At 39.7% G+C, this 25,218-nt stretch overlaps 2 protein-coding genes across 5 annotated transcripts in view; both read left to right on the top strand.

The window, feature by feature from the left end:
• The window catches only part of LOC130285555 (syntaxin-binding protein 4-like), a 186,675-nt gene that overhangs the window by 84,973 nt on the left and 76,484 nt on the right, over positions 1-25,218 (top strand). The gene's annotated exons all lie outside the window — the stretch shown is intronic.
• On the top strand, positions 1,895-5,070 carry LOC130285553 (uncharacterized). The gene is made up of 2 exons (XM_056537100.1): positions 1,895-2,343; positions 2,416-5,070. The coding sequence occupies exons 1-2, from the start codon at positions 1,915-1,917 to the stop codon at positions 4,918-4,920; spliced, it is 2,934 nt and encodes a 977-aa protein (XP_056393075.1). The 5' UTR covers positions 1,895-1,914; the 3' UTR covers positions 4,921-5,070.

Here is a 25,218-nt window from a genome sequence, read left to right as displayed (position 1 = left end):
AATATAACTACTATAATACCGCTCCTATATACAAGAATATAACTACTATAATACTGCTCCTATATACAAGAATATAACTACTATAATACTGCTCCTATATACAAGAATATAACTACTATAATACTGCCCCTATATACAAGAATATAACTACTATAATACTGCTCCTATATACAAGAATATAACTACTATAATACTGCTCCTATATACAAGAATATAACTACTATAATACTGCTCCTATATACAAGAATATAACTACTATAATACTGATCATATATACAAGAATATAACTACTATAATACCGCTCCTATATACAAGAATATAACTACTATAATATTGCTCCTATATACAAGAATATAACTACTATAATACTGATCATATATACAAGAATATAACTACTATAATACCGCTCCTATATACAAGAATATAACTACTATAATACTGCTCCTATATACAAGAATATAACTACTATAATACTGCTCCTATATACAAGAATATAACTACTATAATACTGCTCCTATATACAAGAATATAACTACTATAATACTGCTCCTATATACAAGAATATAACTACTATAATACTGCTCCTATATACAAGAATATAACTACTATAATACTGCTCCTATATACAAGAATATAACTACTATAATACTGCTCCTATATACAAGAATATAACTAATATAATACTGCTCCTATATACAAGAATATAACTACTATAATACTGCTCCTATATACAAGAATATAACTACTATAATACTGCTCCTATATACAAGAATATAACTACTATAATACTGCTCCTATATACAAGAATATAACTACTATAATACTGATCATATATACAAGAATATAACTACTATAATACCGCTCCTATATACAAGAATATAACTACTATAATACTGCTCCTATATACAAGAATATAACTACTATAATACTGCTCCTATATACAAGAATATAACTACTATAATACTGCCCCTATATACAAGAATATAACTACTATAATACTGCTCCTATATACAAGAATATAACTACTATAATACTGCTCCTATATACAAGAATATAACTACTATAATACTGCTCCTATATACAAGAATATAACTACTATAATACTGATCATATATACAAGAATATAACTACTATAATACCGCTCCTATATACAAGAATATAACTACTATAATATTGCTCCTATATACAAGAATATAACTACTATAATACTGATCATATATACAAGAATATAACTACTATAATACCGCTCCTATATACAAGAATATAACTACTATAATACTGCTCCTATATACAAGAATATAACTACTATAATACTGCTCCTATATACAAGAATATAACTACTATAATACTGCCCCTATATACAAGAATATAACTACTATAATACTGCCCCTATATACAAGAATATAACTACTATAATACTGCTCCTATATACAAGAATATAACTACTATAATACTGATCATATATACAAGAATATAACTACTATAATACCGCTCCTATATACAAGAATATAACTACTATAATACTGCTCCTATATACAAGAATATAACTACTATAATACTGCTCCTATATACAAGAATATAACTACTATAATACTGCCCCTATATACAAGAATATAACTACTATAATACTGCTCCTATATACAAGAATATAACTACTATAATACTGCTCCTATATACAAGAATATAACTACTCTAATACTGCTCCTATATACAAGAATATAACTACTATAATACTGCTCCTATATACAAGAATATAACTACTATAATACTGCCCCTATATAGAAGAATATAACTACTATAATACTGCTCCTATATACAAGAATATAACTACTATAATACTGCTCCAATATACAAGAATATAACTACTATAATACTGCCTCCTAGCTGTGAGGTTGTGTGTGAGTAGCTCTCCTGATGTCTGGAGAAAGCCCGGGGCGGGGCCACCCTGGGCGGGGAAGCTCCCCAAGCAAGGCCCAGGCTTCTCGGCCTACACTGGGGGAAAACTCCCAGGCTTCTTCTAATGTGGATGTAAATCCTAAAGTCATTCCAGTACAGAAGAATACTGAGCATGTAAGTCCAGCCATTGTAAAGAAGGAAAATACAGCGAAGGACGTATGTAAAGAAAAGAAAGCAGCAGCAGCAGCAGCAAGTATGTCTAAGGAATGTGATGTGGAACAGTCTGCCAGCCATGGTGTACAGTGTGATGGTAATATGACTGAATTCAAGACAGAATCCATTGTGGGAACTCCAAAGTCTGCAAACCGAGGCCATGTTGGTGCACAGGAGCTGGGGCAGAGTGGATCACATGTTGGTGCACAGGAGCTGGGGCAGAGTGGATCACATGTTGGTGCACAGGAGCTGGGGCAGAGTGGATCACATGTTGGTGCACAGGAGCTGGGGCAGAGTGGATCACAGGCAGCAGGTGTGCAGCTCCACTCTCCAGCACAGAGGCAGAGGAGGACATCACTGGAGAGACAGACATTGCAGGAGAACCTGAAACAACAAGAGGTGGTCTCCAGCATGACCCGCTCAGGCCGCACAAGATCCCAGGCTGGAGGTAAGAGCCATAACACTGACAAGTCTATGGAGGTGACACCAGGGAAATATGTGGAGAAATATGAAAGTGTTTACAAAACTGTTCCTGCCCCGGACCCTAATGTATGTGACCGGGCCTCAGGAGATACAAGCAGCCAAGGCTCCTCTGTGTTCACCCAGCCTGAGAGACTGTCCAGACCCCTCCAGCTGGGCAAAGAGACCACCCGGGCACCAGAGCTACAGCTGGCGGAGGAGATCCCTGCACTGGTGAGGAGGATGGAGGAGCTGAAGCACCTAAAACATATGCTGCAAATGCAGATTGACTGTATATACAAACTGAAGACAGCAAATCCACAATACAAGTCCATGCATGATGATAAACTGTATACACTGAGCACAGAACTGGCCACCATAGTGAGTGAGATGGACTCTATACTGGAGAGGATGGGACCCTTAGCGGAATCCTATAGGAATAAGGAACGCTTTTCCCAGTACCAGCTGAGTTTTGGTGCAGAGCCCAGATCGGATGTGGCACCTGTCATCACCCCAGATGAGCCCCAGGAGGTGACAAGACCCCTTATAAAACCCCCAAGTTTCACCTTCAAGGATCGGCATGTTCATAAGCCCGAGGAGCAGCAACCTCAGAGACCTGCAGATGTTCTGGAGCCTGCAACTCACTTACCTGCAGAGGCACTACAAGTCCCAGAAGTCCCAGTGCATCAGGAGGACAGTGGACATTTGCCGGTGTATGAAGGTGATGGGGTGATGGAGCAGAGCTCTAATGTTGGGGCACGGACTGGGGGTGAGGACTGTGATAATGTTGGGGCACGGACTGGGGGTGAGGACTGTGATGATGTTGGGGCACGGACTGAGGGTGCGGACTATGATGTTCCTGAGGGGTCGGTGGCTGGAGGGGGTGCACAATCTGTGTGGGGTGTAATGTCTGATAATGATATAGAGGTGGATGGGACAGGTGATGTTGTACACAATTCTGTGCATGATTTCCCCCCTTTACCTACAAGCACAGCAGCTGTGGTGGGGCCCCCTAGAGTAGACCCCAACCCTGTAAGACAGGACACAGTTACCCGCCAGGTTCCTCCTAGAAATGCCTGGAGCCGTGGTGCTCCATCCTTCACCTCCAGCGCCAATTACACTGGCCAGGCATTTAAAAGGAGGAATGTGGTGAGATTTCGGCACAGAGGTGCCAAGGAGGACCTTCCGGATAGGAGGTTTGTGGTGAGGGAGCTCCTGTGCCACCAGATGGGGTTTGTGCCAGCGGACATCTTGGCAGTAATAAATCTTCCAGATAGACAGGGCTATGATGTCAGCTTTAAGCTCATGTCTAATCTGGATAGGTTCTGGTCCAACTTCCCCAAGTTCAGAGACAAGGATGGATGGAGTAAATTTAGTTTTATTCCCATATCCAAGCCAGATACCGTCATCATCAATATCATCTTCTGGAATGAAGCTGTTCCTCCCCAGGACATTGTGGTGTGGCTCCGCAGACATTGTGACCTGGTGTCTGATCTCACCAAGAACAGAGATGATGACGGTATCTGGACTGGAGGGTGGAAGGTCTTGGTGAAGCTGCGCCAACATGGGAACATCACACAACATCTGCCCAACTCCTTCTTCATTGGGAGGGAAAAGGGCGTTTGCTTCTACCCCGGTCAGCCCAGAAAGTGCTTTAAATGTGGTAAACCTGGACATCTGGCTAACACCTGTACTGTGGTAAAGTGTAACCTGTGTGGTGAGACTGGTCATGTAAGTGCTGATTGCCAGAACATCAGGTGCAATCTATGCGGTGAGATCGGTCACCCTCACCGGGACTGTCCCAATGCCTGGCACAACATCTGCCGGGAGCTTCCTGATGAGGACCTTGTGGCGGGGGCAGAGGCTGTAGAGGAGGAGGCTTTGTTATCAGACCCTATACTGACCAGACAGGAGGTTCAGACAGATGTGAGTAACACTGCACCAACACCTCAGCAGTCAGAGAGCACACAGGGGGACATGGAGGTTGTGCCACAAGACCAGCAGCAGCCGGGGGTATCCTCTTCTGTGTCTGAGGGGAATAGGATGCAGCAAAATAAAAGGAGGAAAAAAGACAAGTCCTCCCGCAGGCCTGAGGGGGAGAACAGCATCGTTCAAAGTGTGAAAAAAAGGGCTGACAACAGGGCAGGAGTGATGGTGGTGTCCAACAGGTACGAGGTCCTGTCAGAGTCCGAGGGAGATTTGGACACTGAGATAAAAAGAATAGAGGGTGAATGTGATGGTGACACAAGGGACCAACCCCCAATAAAAAGAAAACCGCAGAGTGTGAAAGATAATGTAGAGTCAGATATGGAGACAGGTGGTGGCCAGCGGGACTCAGATTCTGACTTGTGATGATGGGGATCAGGTCTCTGCTCTTCTGTCTTATCATGGCTGGGTTTACTTTAAGGGTCCTTTCTACTAATGTGAACAGTATCAAAGTGAGGAGGACACGGCACATAGTCTATGACCATCTTAGAGACCTGGACACAGATGTCATCTTCATGCAGGAGACGCGTCTGACTTCTTCGGGGTATTTACGTGAGGCTGAGAGGGAATGGACGTCTGGGCCTTCTTTCTGGTCACTGGCTGTGGAGCCTTATGCCGGGGTGGCCATACTGTTTACCACCAGGGATGTGACTGTACATAGGATGACAGAGGTTGTCATGGGAAGGTGTCTGATCCTGGAGGTCACTATACATGGTAGAAGGCTCCGGCTAATAAATATCTATGGCCCGCAGACAGTGACCGAAAGGATCCAGCTATTTAATGATGTCAAGCCATATCTATTCACATCTGTTCCTGTTATAATGGCCGGGGATTTTAACGTCACTAGGACATCAAGTGACAGGTCCTCAGGTAGAGCGGTGGCCAGGGACTCCAAGGTCCTAAATAACATAATCTTGCAGGCCGGTCTGTGTGATGTGTTCACACAGGGTGGAAGAAAACCAAAACTCACATACACCTGTTCTGACAGGAGCAGTAGAATAGATATGGCGTTTGTGCGTCCTGAAGAATTTATTAGTGATAGGAATGAAAAAACTGTCCCTTATTCAGATCACATGGCCTTAGTTTTCCATCTTGGTGTCACTAAGCGCCCAGATATTGGAAGGGGGCTCTGGAAGCTCAATTCTAATATCTTGGATGATGTGCATGTTCAGGGAGGTATTCACTCTCTTATACAGGGCCAGCTAGAGCGGGTGGACTTCTATGATGATATGGCCGCCTGGTGGGAGGATGTCAAGGATGAGATCAGAACCCTCTTAAAGAGACTGTCAGTTATAAAGGGGAAGAGTAAGTATGGCCAGTATCTCAAGCTGCGCAAAGAATTGGAGTCACTATATTCGGCAGGTGGGGACCAACAAAGGATTGACCGGCTGAAATCTGAGATAAGGCAGTATCAGTACAGCAGGTATACCTCCCTGGTTCTTGAACGGGATTATGGGTCCTTAGGGTCTCCTGATCCCTTTGAGAATTGCCGGGAGCGGGTGGCAAATAAATCTGTCACCGGTCTCACTGACTCCCAGGGTGTTTTGCAGGAATCTCGGGAGGGTATCCTGGGGGTGGTGAGATCGTACTATGCTGACTTGTTTCAGAGGAAGGTTTTGGATAGAGACAAGATGACCCAATTCTTGGAGACAACTCCGCTCCCTGATACTAATGATTTGGACTTTTCTCCTTTGACAGCAGAATTGACGGTGGCGGAGGTCAAAGAGGCCATTGATAAGTTACATCTGAAGAAGGCACCAGGTCCAGATGGGATAACAGCAGAATTCTATAAGACATTCAGAGACCTCTTGGCCCCAATCCTCGTGGATGTTTACACAAATTGTCTAGAAAGTCACCTGATGCCTCCATCCATGAGAGTGTCCTCGCTGATTCTGCTGTCTAAAGGTAAAGAGCCGAGTGACATCAAGAACTGGAGGCCAATTGCCCTCTTGAATGTCGACAGGAAGATTCTGGCAAAAATCCTGTTTTCTAGGTTAGTTTGTCTGTCCCCGGCACTGTTGGCAGGCTGTCAGTATGGCACAGTAAAAGGGCGGAACATCTCTGGGGCAGTGATCTCCATAAGGGAGATGTTTGAGAGATGTAAAGCCCTGAGGTGTGGGAGATATGTTGTGAGTCTTGACCAGGCTAAAGCCTTTGACAGAGTAGATCATGAGTATCTATGGGCCACTTTGTCAAAGTACGGTATTCCGGGACAATTCATCGATTGGCTGAAGACTTTGTATTGTGAGGCCGAGAGCTTTCCTCTGATCAATGGTTGGCAGGGTGACACCTTCAGGGTTGAGGCGGGGGTGAGACAAGGTTGCCCACTGAGTCCGCTGCTGTATGTATTTGCCTTAGACCCGTTTCTGAGGTCACTGCAGGAGTGTGGTTTTCAGGGGGTGCCGGTCCCCCACTGCCTGCCCCTGAGTGTTGTTGCCTATGCGGATGATGTGACTGTAGTGATATCTGAGCCTCGTGAGGTGGAGATGTTGTCTATGGCCATCAGAAGTTACTCGGAGGCCTCAGGGTCTCTGGTCAACCTTGAGAAGAGTCAAGCTCTCTGGGTATCAGATACTGATCCAGACTTTGACCTGCCCCAATTTGTGAGAGCCTCCACCTATATTAAAATCCTAGGGGTCAAATTCGGGAGGGACGATAATGCCAGACTAAATTGGGAAGAGAAATTGGAAGCCGGAAATGCAAAGGTTCAGCGATGGAAGAACTGGAGGCTGACTTATAGAGAAAGGGTTAAAATGTTGAAGACTTACCTGGTCCCCGTCTTCTTGTATGTCTCTGTCGTTTTTCCTTTGCCAGAATCTTTCTCCGCTCGGCTCTTTAGCCTGTTCTTCCAGATGTTTTGGGGGAACAGGTTGAACCCAATAAAAAGAGGGATCACTTACCTACAGAGGAGAGAGGGTGGGTTGGATATGCTGAATCCAAGGGTGTTCTTTGACTCCATGTTTCTAAAAGTTAATTTTGGTTGCCTGGACTCAAACAACAGCTCCCTGTGGGCGAATAGTATCAGGGACTGGATATTGCCTTTTGCAGAGTCTTGGGTGCGAGGCGGCAGTCTCAAGAGGGGGAGATGGACGCGTGACTACCTCCCCCCGTACCTGGAATACGGGCTCAGATGTCTGAAGAGATGGCGCATTGAGAAGTCCTATATAGAGAGTAAGACCCGTAAAGAGCTTTATGTCAGGGTTTGTAGGACCTTTTTCTTTTTACAGCCAGCTCTAAGGGACTGTACATCCGCCATTTTACGAGACAGTCTGAGGCTTCTAAACAGTGTGAGGCTACCGAACAAATTCCATGACATCGCCTGGCTGTCACTGCATGGGAAACTGTTTGTAAGAGGGAATTTAAAATACTTAAGTGTGTCAGATCGGAAGTGTCCCCTAGGGTGTCAGGAGGAGGAGACCATGACACATTTTATATCTGAGTGCTGGGGAGGGCGACACATATGGCAGGTGATATCCAACAAGCTAAGAATCCCGAGATTACAGACCCTAAAATACTCAGAAATAATTTACGGTGTAACATCTAGTGTAAGTGGCATTGACCGGGAGACCTTATATATCATCATATCTGTCATAAAATACTACCATTGGCACACCAGAACCAGAGTCTCCATGTACAGTGAACCCTTCCATGATAGGAGAGCAGTAGACCTGATCCTGACAGAATTGAGGTGGGTAAAGTGCTTGGAGATCAGGAAGGATGAGAAAAATTGTTTATTATGGAGGAACGTGTATATAGAATGATATTTACCTTCATGATACTTTTGTGTTGTTATTTATTTATTTACTTTTATTCTCATTTAAAAGCAATGGGCTTTTTCTAAGTTAACATTATTGTTTCTTTTGTAATGGAAGTGTATGATATTTAATATTTGATATTGTTTTGATAATTTTGGTCGAGTGTACTGTAATATTTCTGTTTGTTTTTTACTAATAAAAATTGCCTCCTAGCTGTGAGGTTGTGTGTCTGTAGTTCTCCTGATGTCTGGAGCAAGCCCGGGGCGGGGCCACCCTGGGCGGGGAAGCTCCCCAAGCAAGGCCCAGGCTTCTCGGCCTACACTGGAGGAAAACTCCCAGACTCTTTTTGATGGAGATGAAAATCCTAAAGTGGATGTTGTACACCAAAGTCCTCAGCATGGAAGCACTACAAGTGCAAGGATGGAAGATAAAGAAATGGGTGTTTGTAAAGCAAAGAAAGAAGCAGCAGAAAGTGTTTGTGAGACACGTGTAATGATACAGTCGGCCGGCCAAGGCTCTCAATGTGGGGAACAACCAAAAGGCTCCCAGAAAGTAAGTCCTGTAAGAGACAACAAGTCTGCTATTCAAGGCCATGATGGTGCACAGGAGGTGAGGGGATCACAGGCAGCAGGTGTGCAGCTCCACTCTCCAGCACAGAGACAGAGGAGGACATCTCTGGAGAGGCAGACATTACAGGAGAACCTACAGCAACAAGAGGTGGTCTCCAGCGTTACCCGCTCAGGCCGCACCAGATCCCAGGCTGGAGGTAAGAGCCAAAATACTGCAGAGGGGTCTATGGGGGTGACACCTGGGAAATTTGTGGAGAAATCTCTAAGTGTCTGCAAAACTGTTCCTGCCCCGGACTCTGACCTGGCTTCAGCAGATACAAGCAGCCATGGCTCCGTATTCATCCAGCCCGAGAGTCTATCCAGACCCCACCAGCAGGGCAAAGAGACCACCCAGGCACCAGAGCTACAGCTGGCGGAGGAGATCCCAGCACTGGTGAGGAGGATGGAGGAGCTGAAACACCAAAAACAAATGCTACAGATGCAGATTGACTGTGTATACAAACTAAAGACTGCGAACCCACAGTACAAGTCCATGCATGACAACAAACTGTATACACTGAGCACAGAGCTGGCCACCATAGTGAGCGAGATGGACTGTTTACTGGAGAGGATGGGACCACTGGCGGAATCCTATAGGAACCAGGAGCGCTTTTCCCAGTACCAGCTAAATTTTGATTCTGAGCCCAGATCAGATGTAATACCTGACATCACCGCAGAGGAGCCCCAGGAGGTGAAAAGACCCCTAATAAAACCCCCAAACTTCACCTTTAAGGATCAGCATAAGTATGGAGAACAGCAACATCAGAGACCTGCAGCTGTTCCTAAACAAGAGCCTGCAATTCCGGTACCTGCAGAGGCACCGCAAGTCCCAGAGGACCCAGTACATGAGGAGGACAGTGGATATTTGCCGGTGTATGAAGGTGATGGGGTAATGGAGCAGAGCTCTAATGTTGGGGCACGGACTGGGGGTGCGGACTGTGATAATGTTGGGGCACGGACTGGGGGTGAGGACTGTGATGATGTTGGGGCACGGACTGGGGGTGAGGACTGTGATAATGTTGGGGCACGGACTGGGGGTGAGGACTGTGATGATGTTGGGGCACGGACTGGGGGTGAGGACTGTGATAATGTTGGGGCACGGACTGGGGGTGCGGACTGTGATGTTCCTGAGGGGTTGGTGGCTGGAGGGGGTGCACAATCTGTGTGGGGTGTTGTGTCTGATGATGATATAGAGGTGGATGGGACAGGTGATGTTGTACACAATAATGTGCAGGATTTCCCCCCTTTACCTACAAGTACAGCAGATGTGGCAGGGCCCCCTAGAGTAGACCCCAACCCTGTAAGACAGGACGCAGGGACCCGCCAGGTTCCTCCTAGAAATGCCTGGAGCCGTGGTGCTCCATCTTTCACCTCCAGCACCAATTACACTGGCCAGGCATTTAAAAGGAGGAACGTGGTGAGATTTCGGCACAGAGGTGCCAAGGAGGACCTTCCAGATAGGAGGTTTGTGGTGAGGGAGCTCCTGTGCCATCAGATGGGGTTTGTGCCAGCGGACATCTTGGCGGTAATAAACCTACCAGATAGACAGGGCTATGATGTCAGCTTTAAGCTCATGTCTAATCTGGATAGGTTCTGGTCCAACTTCCCCAGGTTCAGAGACACAGAGGGTTGGAATAAATTCAGTTTTATTCCCATATCCAAGCCAGATACCGTCATCATCAATATTATCTTCTGGAATGAAGCTGTTCCCCCCCAGGACATTGTGGTGTGGCTCCGCAGACATTGTGACCTGGTGTCTGATCTCACCAAGAACAGAGATGATGACGGTATCTGGACTGGAGGGTGGAAGGTCTTGGTGAAGCTGCGCCAACATGGTAACATCACCCAACATCTGCCCAACTCCTTCTTTATTGGGAAGGAAAAGGGTGTTTGCTTCTACCCCGGTCAGCCCAGAAAGTGCTTTAAATGTGGTAAACCTGGGCATCTGGCAAATACATGTACAGTGGTAAAATGTAACCTGTGTGGTGAGACTGGTCACCTAAGTGCTGACTGTCACAACATCAGATGTAATTTATGTGGTGAGATCGGTCACCCTCACCGGGACTGTCCCAATGCCTGGCACAACATCTGCCGGGAGCTTCCTGATGAGGACCTTGTGGCGGGGGCAGAGGCCGTAGAGGAGGAGGCTTTGTTATCAGACCCTATACTGACCAGACAGGAGGTCCAGACAGATGTGAGTAACACTGCACCAGCACCTCAGCAGTCAGAGAGCACACAGGGGGACATGGAGGTTGTGCCACAAGACCAGCAGCAGCCAGGGGTGTCCACTTCTGTGTCTGAGGGGAATAGGATACAGCAAAATAAGAGGAGGAAAAAAGACAAGTCCTCCCGCAGGCCTGAGGGGGAGAACAGCTCCGGCCAAAGTGTGAAGAAAAGGGCTGACAACAGGGCAGGAGTGATGGTCATGTCCAACAGGTACGAGGTTCTGTCAGAGTCCGAGGGAGATCTGGACACTGAATTGAAAAGAATAGAAGGTGAATGTGATGGTGACACCAGGGACCAACCCCCAATAAAAAAGAGACCCCCGAGTGTAAAACCTCAGGTAGAGTCAGACATGGAGACAGGTGGTGGACAGCGGGACTCAGATTCTGACTTGTGATGATGGGGATCAGGTCTCTGCTCTTCTTTCTTATCATGGCGGGGTTTACTTTAAGGGTAACTTCTAATAATGTGAACAGTATTAAAGTGAGGAGGACACGGCACATAGTCTATGACCATCTTAGAGACCTGGACACAGATGTCATCTTCATACAGGAGACGCGCCTGACTTCTTCGGGGTATTTACGTGAGGCTGAGAGGGAATGGACGCCTGGGCCTTCTTTCTGGTCACTGGCTGTGGAGCCTTATGCCGGGGTGGCCATACTGTTTACCACCAGGGATGTGACTGTACATAGGATGACAGAGGTCATTATGGGAAGGTGTCTGATCCTGGAGGTCACTATCCATGGTAGAAGACTCCGGCTAATAAATATCTATGGCCCACAGACAGTGACAGAAAGGGTCCAGCTATTTAATGAGGTAAAACCATATCTATTCACATCTGTTCCTGTAATCATGGCCGGGGATTTTAATGTCACTAGGACATCAGGTGACAGGTCCTCAGGCAGAGCAGTGGCCAGGGACTCCAAGGTCCTAAATAACATCATATTGCAGGCCGGTCTGAATGATGTCTTCACACAGGGTGGAAGGAAGCCCAAACTAACATACACATGTTCTGACAGGAGCAGTAGAATAGATATGGCGTTTGTGGGTCCTGAAGAATTTATTAGTGATAGGACTGAGAGAACTGTCCCTTATTCGGATCACATGGCCTTAGCTTTCTGCCTTGGTGTCAGTAAGCGCCCAGATATTGGAAGGGGTCTTTGGAAGCTTAATTCCAGTATCTTGGAGGATGTCTATGTCCAGAAATGTGTTCATTTCTTTATGCAGAGTCAGCTAGAGCGGGTGGACTTCTATGATGATATGGCCGCCTGGTGGGAGGATGTCAAGGATGAGATCAGAACCCTCTTAAGGAGACTGTCCTTTAAAAAGGGGAGGAGTAAGTATGGCCAGTATCTCAAACTGCGCAAAGAATTGGAGTCACTATATTCGGCGGGTGGGGACCAACAAAGGATTGACCGGCTGAAATCTGAGATAAGGCAGTATCAGTACAGCAGGTATACCTCCCTGGTTCTTGAACGGGATTATGGGTCCTTAGGGTCTCCTGATCCCTTTGAGAATTGCCGGGAGCGGGTGGCAAATAAATCTGTCACCGGTCTCACTGACTCCCAGGGTGTTTTGCAGGAATCTCGGGAGGGTATCCTGGGGGTGGTGAGATCGTACTATGCTGACTTGTTTCAGAGGAAGGTTTTGGATAGAGACAAGATGACCCAATTCTTGGAGACAACTCCGCTCCCTGATACTAATGATTTGGACTTTTCTCCTTTGACAGCAGAATTGACGGTGGCGGAGGTCAAAGAGGCCATTAATAAGTTATATCTGAAGAAGGCACCAGGTCCGGATGGGATAACAGCAGAATTCTATAAGACATTCAGAGACCTCTTGGCTCCAATTCTCGTGGATGTTTACACAAATTGTCTAGAAAGTCACCTGATGCCTCCATCCATGAGAGTGTCCTCGCTGATTCTGCTGTCTAAAGGTAAAGAGCCGAGTGACATCAAGAACTGGAGGCCGATTGCCCTCTTGAATGTCGACAGGAAGATTCTGGCAAAAATCCTGTTTTCTAGGTTAGTTTGTCTGTCCCCGGGACTGTTGGCAGGCTGTCAGTATGGCACAGTAAAAGGGCGGAACATCTCTGGGGCAGTGATCTCCATAAGGGAGATGTTTGAGAGATGTAAAGCCCTGAGGTGTGGGAGATATGTTGTGAGTCTTGACCAGGCTAAAGCCTTTGACAGAGTAGATCATGAGTATCTATGGGCCACTTTGTCAAAGTACGGTATTCCGGGAAAATTCATTGATTGGCTGAAGACTTTGTATTGTGAGGCCGAGAGCTTTCCTCTGATCAATGGTTGGCAGGGTGACACCTTCAGGGTTGAGGCGGGGGTGAGACAAGGTTGCCCACTGAGTCCGCTGCTGTATGTATTTGCCTTAGACCCGTTTCTGAGGTCACTGCAGGAGTGTGGTTTTCAGGGGGTGCCGGTCCCCCACTGCCTGCCCCTGAGTGTTGTTGCCTACGCGGATGATGTGACTGTAGTGATATCTGAGCCTCGTGAGGTGGAGATGTTGTCTATGGCCATCAGAAGTTACTCGGAGGCCTCAGGGTCTCTGGTCAACTTTGAGAAGAGTCAAGCTCTCTGGATCTCAGATACTGATCCAGACTTTGATCTGCCCCAATTTGTGAGAGCCTCCACCTATATTAAAATCCTAGGGGTCAAATTCGGGAGGGACGATAACGCCAAACTTAATTGGGAAGAGAAGTTGGAAGCCGGAAATGCAAAGGTTCAGCGATGGAAGAACTGGAGGCTGACCTATAGAGAAAGGGTTCAAATGTTGAAGACTTACCTGGTCCCCGTCTTCTTATATGTCTCTGTTGTTTTTCCTTTGCCAGAATCTTTCTCCGCTCGGCTCTTTAGCCTGTTCTTCCAAATGTTTTGGGGGAACAGGTTGAACCCAATAAAAAGAGGGATCACCTACCTACAGAGGAGAGAGGGTGGGTTGGATATGCTGAATCCAAGGGTGTTCTTTGACTCCATGTTTCTAAAAGTAAATTTTGGTTGCCTGGACTCAAACAACAGCTCCCTGTGGGCGAATAGTATCAGGGACTGGATATTGCCTTTTGCAGAGTCTTGGGTGCGAGGCGGCAGTCTCAAGAGGGGGAGATGGACGCGTGACTACCTCCCCCCATACCTGGAATACGGGCTCAGATGTCTGAAGAGATGGCGCATTGAGAAGTCTTATATAGAGAGTAAGACCCGTAAGGACCTTTATGTCAGGGTTTGTAGGACCTTTTTCTTTTTACAACCAGCACTAAGGGACTGTACATCCGTCATCTTACGGGACAGTCTGAGGCTTCTAAACAGTGTGAGGCTCCCGAAAAAATTCCATGACATCGCCTGGCTGTCCTTACACGGGAAACTGTTCGTAAGAGGGAATTTAAAATACCTGAGTCTGTCTGATCGGAAGTGTCCCCTGGGGTGTCAGGAGGAGGAGACCATGACACATTTTATATCGGAGTGCTGGGGAGGGCGACACATATGGCAGACGATATCCAACAAGCTAAGAATCCAAAGACTACAGACCTTAAAATACCCAGAAATAATTTACGGTGTAACATCTAGTGTGAGTGACATTGACAGGGAAACGTTATATATCATCATATCTGTCATAAAATACTACCATTGGCACACCAGGACCCGAGTCTCCATGTATAATGAACCCTTCCATGATAGGAGAGCAGTAGACCTGATCCTGACAGAATTGAGGTGGATCAAGTGTTTGGAGATCAGGAAGGATGAGAAAAATCTATCATTATGGAGGAATGTACATATAGAATGATATTTACCTTCATGATGCTTTTGTGTTGTTCATTTATTTACTTCTCATTTAAAAGCAATGGGCTTTTTCTAAGTTAACATTATTGTTTCTTTTGTAATGGAAGTGTATGATTTTTAATATTTGATATTGTTTTGATAATTTTTGGTCGAGTGTACTGTAATATTTATGTTTGTTTTTTACTAATAAAAATTGCCTCCTATATACAAGAATATAACTACTATAATACTGCCTCCTATATACAAGAATATAACTACTATAATACTGCCTCCTATATACAAGAATATATCTACTATAATACTGCTCCTATATACAAGAATATAACTACTATAATACTGCTCTTATATACAAGAATATAACTACTGTAATACTGCCCCCATATATACAAGAATATAACTACTATAATACTGCTCCTATATACAAGAATATAACTACTATAATACTGCCTCCTATATACAAGAATATAACTACTATAATACTGCTCCTATATACAAGAATATAACTACTATAATACTGCTCCGATATACAAGAATATAACTACTATAATACTGCCTCCTATATACAAGAATATAACTACTATAATACTGCCTCCTATATACAAGAATATATCTACTATAATACTGCTCCTATATACAAGAATATAACTACTATAATACTGCTCTTATATACAAGAATATAACTACTGTAATACTGCCCCCATATATACAAGAATATAACTACTATAATACTGCCTCCTATATACAAGAATATAACTACTATAATACTGCCTCCTATATACAAGAATATAACTACTATAATACTGCTCCTATATACAAGAATATAACTACTATAATACTGCTCCGATATACAAGAATATAACTACTATAATACTGCTCCTATATACAAGAATATAACTGCTATAATATTGCCCCTATATACAAGAATATAACTACTATAATACTGCCTCCTATATACAAGAATATATCTACTATAATACTGCTCCTATATACAAGAATATAACGACTATAATACTGCTCCTATATACAAGAATATAACTACTATAATACTGCCCCCTATATACAAGAATATAACTACTATAATACTGCTCCTATATACAAGAATATAACTACTATAATACTGCCTCCTATATACAAGAATATAACTACTATAATACTGCTCTTATATACAAGAATATAACTACTATAATACTGCCCCCTATATACAAGAATATAACTACTATAATACTGCTCCTATATACAAGAATATAACTACTATAATACTGCCCCTATATACCAGAATATAACTACTATAATACTGCTCCGATATACAAGAATATAACTACTATAATACTGCTCCTATATACAAGAATATAACTACTATAATACTGGCCCCTATATACAAGAATATAACTACTATAATACTGCCTCATATATACAAGAATATATCTACTATAATACTGCTCCTATATACAAGAATATAACTACTATAATACTGCTCCTATATACAAGAATATAACTACTATAATACTGCTCCTATATACAAGAATATAACTACTATAATACTGCCCCCTATATACAAGAATATAACTACTATAATACTGCTCCTATATACAAGAATATAACTACTATAATACTGCCTCCTATATACAAGAATATAACTACTATAATACTTCTCCTATATACAAGAATATAACTACTATAATACTGCTCCTATATACAAGAATATAACTACTATAATACTGCTCCTATATACAAGAATATAACTACTATAATACTGCCTCCTATATACAAGAATATAACTACTATAATACTGCCTCCTATGTACAAGAATATATATACTGTGCAATAATACATCTGTAACAATAATACTTCATAATAACAGGGGAGAATCCCTTTAAATCAGTCGCTGACCACCGCCCTGGGGGTGCACTATGTTGTACATGGCGGAGGTTCCTGGCATCGCCCGCTTGGATCTTGTTGTCAGGTACATGGATATATTGTATTATGAATGTGTTGTAGTAATAATCTTGGATTGTGTCTGGAAGCGCTGATGGAAAATAATAGGGATATGGAGTGTTACAGGGGGGGGGGCGGCACAGCTACATAAACAACACACAGCTGTGCAGTGATACATGGGCGGCTGCTGTGACTCACAAGAATATTATTCCCAGTGATATCTCGGAATCTCCCCTTACCTGGAACATGCTACATGTCAGGATCTATAGGGTACAGCGCCCCCTGCTGGAAGGTATCCCAATTGTATGGACAAATACAAGCACAGGGGGCAGGTTATAGTATTGTAAGGGGATTCATAATGGTCACAGTCCCTTGCAGTGGTCTTCAACCTGCTGACCTCCAGATGTTGCAAAACTACAACTCCCAGCATGCCCGGACAGCCAACGGCTGTCCGGGCATGCTGGGAGTTGTAGTTTTGCAACATCTGGAGGTCGGCAGGTTGCAGACCATTGGATATATTATCACCCCAGCTGCTGCAGCACCTCTTTTTAAAGATTAATAATATTCACAATCCTTTACAATAGGGAATGTATTATCCCCCAGCTGCTGCAGCACTTCTTTTTAAAGATTAATAATATTCACAATCCTTTACAATAGGGAATATATTATCCCCCAGCTGCTGCAGCACCTCTTTTTGAAGCTTTATAATGTTTATGATCCTTTGCAATAGGGAATATATTATCACCCCAGCTGCTGCAGCACCTCTTTTTAAAGATTAATAATATTCACAATCCCTTACAATAGGGAATATAATATCACCCCAGCTGCTGCAGCACCTCTTTTTGAAGCTTTATAATGTTTACGATCCTTTGCAATAGAGCATATATTATCACCCCAGCTGCTGCAGCACCTCTTTTTAAAGATTAATAATATTCACAATCCTTTACAATAGGGAATATATTATCCCCCAGCTGCTGCAGCACCTCTTTTTAAAGATTAATAATATTCACAATCCTTTACAATAGGGAATATATTATCCCCCAGCTGCTGCAGCACCTCTTTTTGAAGCTTTATAATGTTTATGATCCTTTGCAATAGGGAATATATTATCACCCCAGCTGCTGCAGCACCTCTTTTTAAAGATTAATAATATTCACAATCCTTTACAATAGGGAATATATTATCCCCCAGCTGCTGCAGCACCTCTTTTTAAAGATTAATAATATTCACAATCCTTTACAATAGGGAATATATTATCCCCCAGCTGCTGCAGCACCTCTTTTTTAAAGATTAATAATATTCACAATCCTTTACAATAGGGAATATATTATCCCCCAGCTGCTGCAGCACCTCTTTTTGAAGCTTTATAATGTTTATGATCCTTTGCAATAGGGAATATATTATCACCCCAGCTGCTGCAGCACCTCTTTTTAAAGATTAATAATATTCACAATCCTTTACAATAGGGAATATATTATCCCCAGCTGCTGCAGCACCTCTTGTTAAAGATTAATAATATTCACAATCCTTTACAATAGGGAATATATTATCCCCCAGCTGCTGCAGCACCTCTTTTTGAAGCTTTATAATGTTTATGATCCTTTGCAATAGGGAATATATTATCACCCCAGCTGCTGCAGCACCTCTTTTTAAAGATTTATAGTGTTCACAATCCTTTACAATAGGGAGTATATTATCACCCCAGCTGCTGCAGCACCTCTTTTTAAAGATTTATAATATTCACAATCCCTTACAATAGGGAATATAATATCACCCCAGTTGCTGCAGCACCTCTTTTTAAAGATTTATAATATTCACAATCCTTTACAATAGGGAATATATTATCCCCCCAGCTGCTGCAGCACCTCTTTTTAAAGATTTATAATATTCACAATCCCTTACAATAGGGAATATAATATCACCCCAGCTGCTGCAGCACCTCTTTTCGAAGCTTTATAATGTTTACGATCCTTTGCAATAGAGCATATATTATCACCCCAGCTGCTGCAGCACCTCTTTTTGAAGCTTTATAATGTTTACGATCCTTTGCAATAGAGCATATATTATCACCCCAGCTGCTGCAGCACCTCTTTTTGAAGCTTTATAATGTTTACGATCCTTTGCAATAGAGCATATATTATGACCCCAGCTGCTGCAGCACCTCTTTTTGAAGATTTATAATGTTCACAATCCTTTACAATAGAGCATATATTATGACCCCAGCTGCTGCAGCACCTCTTTTTAAAGAATAAAGAATTTTGTATTATTAATTGATAGACCGTTTTATATGTATTTTGCACCTCCTGTGAGCACTATATTGTAATATTATTTATGCATTATAAAGTGTTAGTGTGAGCACTATATTGTAATATTATTTATGGACTATATGGTGTTATAGTGTGAGCACTATATTGTAATATTATTTATGCATTATATGGTGTTATAGTGTGAGCACTATATTGTAATATTATTTATGGACTATATGGTGTTATAGTGTGAGCACTATATTGTAATATTATTTATGCATTATATGGTGTTATAGTGTGAGCACTATATTGTAATATTATTTATGCATTATATGGTGTTATAGTGTGAGCACTATATTGTAATATTATTTATGGACTATATGGTGTTATAGTGTGAGCACTATATTGTAATATTATTTATGCATTATATGGTGTTATAGTGTGAGCACTATATTGTAATATAATTTATGCACTATATGGTGTTATAGTGTGAGCACTATATTGTAATATTATTTATGCACTATATGGTGTTATAGTGTGAGAACTATATTGTAATATTATTTATGGACTATATGGTGTTATAGTGTGAGCACTATATTGTAATATTATTTATGCATTATATGGTGTTATAGTGTGAGCACTATATTGTAATATTATTTATGCATTATATGGTGTTATAGTGTGAGCACTATATTGTAATATTATTTATGGACTATATGGTGTTATAGTGTGAGCACTATATTGTAATATTATTTCTGCACTATATGGTGTTATAGTGTGAGCACTATATTGTAATATTATTTATGCATTATATGGTGTTATAGTGTGAGCACTATATTGTAATATTATTTCTGCACTATATGGTGTTATAGTGTGAGCACTATATTGTAATATTATTTATGTACTATATGGTGTTATAGTGTGAGCACTATATTGTAATATTATTTATGCACTATATGGTGTTATAGTGTGAGCACTATATTGTAATATTATTTATGCACTATATAGTGTTATAGTGTGAGCACTGTATTGTAATATTATTTATGTACTATATGGTGTTATAGTGTGAGCACTATATTGTAATATAATTTATGCACTATATGGTGTTATAGTGTGAGCACTATATTGTAATATTATTTATGCACTATATGGTGTTATAGTGTGAACACTTAATATAATTTATGCACTATATGGTGTTATAGTGTGAACACTATATTGTAATATTATTTATGGACTATATGGTGTTATAGTGTGAGCACTATATTGTAATATAATTTATGCACTATATGTTGTTATAGTGTGAGCACTATATTGTAATATTATTTGGGCACGATATGGTGTTATAGTGTGAGCACTATATTGTAATATTATTTATGCATTATATGGTGTTATAGTGTGAGCACTATATTGTAATATTATTTATGCATTATATGGTGTTATAGTGTGAGCACTATATTGTAATATTATTTATGCATTATATGGTGTTATAGTGTGAGCACTATATTGTAATATTATTTATGTACTATATGGTGTAATAGTGTGAGCACTATATTGTAATATTATTTATGCACTATATGGTGTTATAGTGTGAGCACTATATTGTAATATTATTTATGTACTATATGGTGTTATAGTGTGAGAACTATATGGTAATATTATTTATGTACTATATGGTGTTATAGTGTGAGAACTATATGGTAATATTATTTGAGCACTATATGGTGTTATAGTGTGAGCACTATATTGTAATATTATTTGAGCACTATATGGTGTTATAGTGTGAGAACTATATTGTAATATTATTTATGTACTATATGGTGTTATAGTGTGAGCACTATATTGTAATATAATTTATGCACTATATGGTGTTATAGTGTGAGCACTATATTGTAATATAATTTATGCACTATATGGTGTTATAGTGTGAGCACTATATTGTAATATTATTTATGTACTATATGGTGTTATAGTGTGGGAGCACTATATTGTAATATTATTTATGCACTATATGGTGTTATAGTGTGAGCACTATATTGTAATATTATTTATGCATTATATGGTGTTATAGTGTGAGCACTATATTGTAATATTATTTGAGCACTATATGGTGTTATAGTGTGAGCACTATATTGTAATATTATTTATGCACTATATGGTGTTATAGTGTGAGCACTATATTGTAATATTATTTATGCATTATATGGTGTTATAGTGTGAGCACTATATTGTAATATTATTTATGTACTATATGGTGTCATAGTGTGAGCACTATATTGTAATATTATTTATGCACTATATGGTGTTATAGTGTGAGCACTATATTGTAATATAATTTATGTACTATATGGTGTTATAGTGTGAGCACTATATTGTAATATTATTTATGTACTATATGGTGTTATAGTGTGAGCACTATATTGTAATATTATTTATGTACTATATGGTGTTATAGTGTGGGAGCACTATATTGTAATATTATTTATGCACTATATGGTGTTATAGTGTGAGCACTATATTGTAATATTATTTATGCACTATATGGTGTTATAGTGTGAGCACTATATTGTAATATTATTTATGCACTATATGGTGTTATAGTGTGAGCACTATATTGTAATATTATTTATGCACTATATGGTGTTATAGTGTGAGCACTATATTGTAATATTATTTGAGCACTATATGGTGTTATAGTGTGAGCACTGTATTGTAATATTATTTGAGCACTATATGGTGTTATAGTGTGAGCACTATATTGTAATATTATTTGAGCACTATATGGTGTTATAGTGTGAGAACTATATTGTAATATTATTTATGTACTATATGGTGTTATAGTGTGAGCACTATATTGTAATATTATTTATGTTCTATATGGTGTTATAGTGTGAGCACTATATGGTGTAATAGTGTGAGCACTATATTGTAATATTATTTATGCACTATATGGTGTTATAGTGTGAGCACTATATTGTAATATTATTTGAGCACTATATGGTGTTATAGTGTGAGAACTATATTGTAATATTATTTATGTACTATATGGTGTTATAGTGTGAGAACTATATTGTAATATTATTTATGTACTATATGGTGTTATAGTGTGAGAACTATATTGTAATATTATTTATGCACTATATGGTGTTATAGTGTGAACACTATATTGTAATATTATTTATGTACTATATGGTGTTATAGTGTGAGCACTATATTGTAATATTATTTATGCACTATATGGTGTTATAGTGTGAACACTATATTGTAATATTATTTATGCACTATATAGTGTTATAGTGTGAGCACTATATTGTAATATAATTTATGCACTATATGGTGTTATAGTGTGAGCACTATATTGTAATATTATTTATGCACTATATGGTGTTATAATGTGAACACTATATTGTAATATTATTTATGCACTATATGGTGTTATAGTGTGAACACTTAATATAATTTATGCACTATATGGTGTTATAGTGTGAACACTATATTGTAATATTATTTATGGACTATATGGTGTTATAGTGTGAGCACTATATTGTAATATAATTTATGCACTATATGTTGTTATAGTGTGAGCACTATATTGTAATATTATTTGGGCACGATATGGTGTTATAGTGTGAGCACTATATTGTAATATTATTTATGCATTATATGGTGTTATAGTGTGAGCACTATATTGTAATATTATTTATGCATTATATGGTGTTATAGTGTGAGCACTATATTGTAATATTATTTATGCATTATATGGTGTTATAGTGTGAGCACTATATTGTAATATTATTTATGTACTATATGGTGTAATAGTGTGAGCACTATATTGTAATATTATTTATGCACTATATGGTGTTATAGTGTGAGCACTATATTGTAATATTATTTATGTACTATATGGTGTTATAGTGTGAGAACTATATGGTAATATTATTTATGTACTATATGGTGTTATAGTGTGAGAACTATATGGTAATATTATTTGAGCACTATATGGTGTTATAGTGTGAGAACTATATTGTAATATAATTTATGCACTGTATGGTGTTATAGTGTGAGCACTGTATTGTAATATTATTTATGCACTATATGGTGTTATAGTGTGAGCACTATATTGTAATATTATTTGAGCACTATATGGTGTTATAGTGTGAGCACTATATTGTAATATTATTTGAGCACTATATGGTGTTATAGTGTGAGAACTATATTGTAATATTATTTATGTACTATATGGTGTTATAGTGTGAGAACTATATTGTAATATTATTTATGTACTATATGGTGTTATAGTGTGAGCACTATATTGTAATATAATTTATGCACTATATGGTGTTATAGTGTGAGCACTATATTGTAATATAATTCATGCACTATATGGTGTTATAGTGTGAGCACTATATTGTAATATAATTTATGCACTATATGGTGTTATAGTGTGAGCACTATATTGTAATATTATTTATGCATTATATGGTGTTATAGTGTGAGCACTATATTGTAATATTATTTGAGCACTATATGGTGTTATAGTGTGAGCACTATATTGTAATATTATTTATGCACTATATGGTGTTATAGTGTGAGCACTATATTGTAATATTATTTATGCATTATATGGTGTTATAGTGTGAGCACTATATTGTAATATAATTTATGTACTATATGGTGTTATAGTGTGAGCACTATATTGTAATATTATTTATGTACTATATGGTGTTATAGTGTGAGCACTATATTGTAATATTATTTATGTACTATATGGTGTTATAGTGTGGGAGCACTATATTGTAATATTATTTATGCACTATATGGTGTTATAGTGTGAGCACTATATTGTAATATTATTTATGCACTATATGGTGTTATAGTGTGAGCACTATATTGTAATATTATTTATGCACTATATGGTGTTATAGTGTGAGCACTATATTGTAATATTATTTATGCACTATATGGTGTTATAGTGTGAGCACTATATTGTAATATTATTTGAGCACTATATGGTGTTATAGTGTGAGCACTGTATTGTAATATTATTTGAGCACTATATGGTGTTATAGTGTGAGCACTATATTGTAATATTATTTGAGCACTATATGGTGTTATAGTGTGAGAACTATATTGTAATATTATTTATGTACTATATGGTGTTATAGTGTGAGCACTATATTGTAATATTATTTATGTTCTATATGGTGTTATAGTGTGAGCACTATATGGTGTTATAGTGTGAGCACTATATTGTAATATTATTTATGCATTATATGGTGTTATGGTGTGTGCACTATATTGTAATATTATTTATGTACTATATGGTGTTATGGTGTGTGCACTATATTGTAATATTATTTATGCACTATATGGTGTTATAGTGTGAGCACTATATTGTAATATTATTTATGCATTATATGGTGTTATGGTGTGTGCACTATATTGTAATATTATTTATGGACTATATGGTGTTATAGTGTGAGCACTATATTGTAATATTATTTATGTACTATATGGTGTTATAGTGTGAGCACTATATTGTAATATTATTTATGCACTATATGGTGTTATAGTGTGAGCACTATATTGTAATATTATTTATGCACTATATGGTGTTATAGTGTGAGCACTATATTGTAATATTATTTGAGCACTATATGGTGTTATAGTGTGAGCACTATATTGTAATATTATTTGAGCACTATATGGTGTTATAGTGTGAGCACTATATTGTAATATTATTTGAGCACTATATGGTGTTATAGTGTGAGCACTATATTGTAATATTATTTGAGCACTATATGGTGTTATAGTTTTGGTACTTCATGTATTATGGTGATACTGTATGGTAGTATATTGACACTGTATGGTGCTATTATGATGGTCACAGTATAGTATAAGACAGTGTTTCCTAACCAGCGTGCCTCCAGCTGTTGCAAAACTACAACTCCCAGCATGCCCTGACAGCCGTTGGCTGTCTGGGCATGCTGGGATTTGTAGTTTTACAACAGCTGGAGGCACGCTGGTTGGGAAACACTTGTATAAGATTTAGGGACCATATATGTTTATACTGAGATGCATCCCCAAGCAGTGCCTCTCTGTTTATAACACT

This window comes from Hyla sarda, chromosome 8 (genome assembly GCF_029499605.1).
Source record: "Hyla sarda isolate aHylSar1 chromosome 8, aHylSar1.hap1, whole genome shotgun sequence".
NCBI classification, from domain to species: domain Eukaryota; kingdom Metazoa; phylum Chordata; class Amphibia; order Anura; family Hylidae; genus Hyla; species Hyla sarda.
Note: the sequence above shows the minus strand (reverse complement) of the source record. Positions and strands in the feature narration are given on the sequence as shown.

What these genes read in the sequence shown, in the direction of transcription:
- LOC130285553 (XM_056537100.1), top strand. Translation starts at nt 1,915, where the DNA reads ATGTCTGGAGAAAGCCCGGGGCGGGGCCACCCTGGGCGGGGAAGCTCC. An exon ending in TGGGGCAGAGTGGATCACAT is followed by an intron (nt 2,344 to 2,415) that starts GTTGGTGCACAG and finishes AGTGGATCACAG; the next exon opens with GCAGCAGGTGTGCAGCTCCA.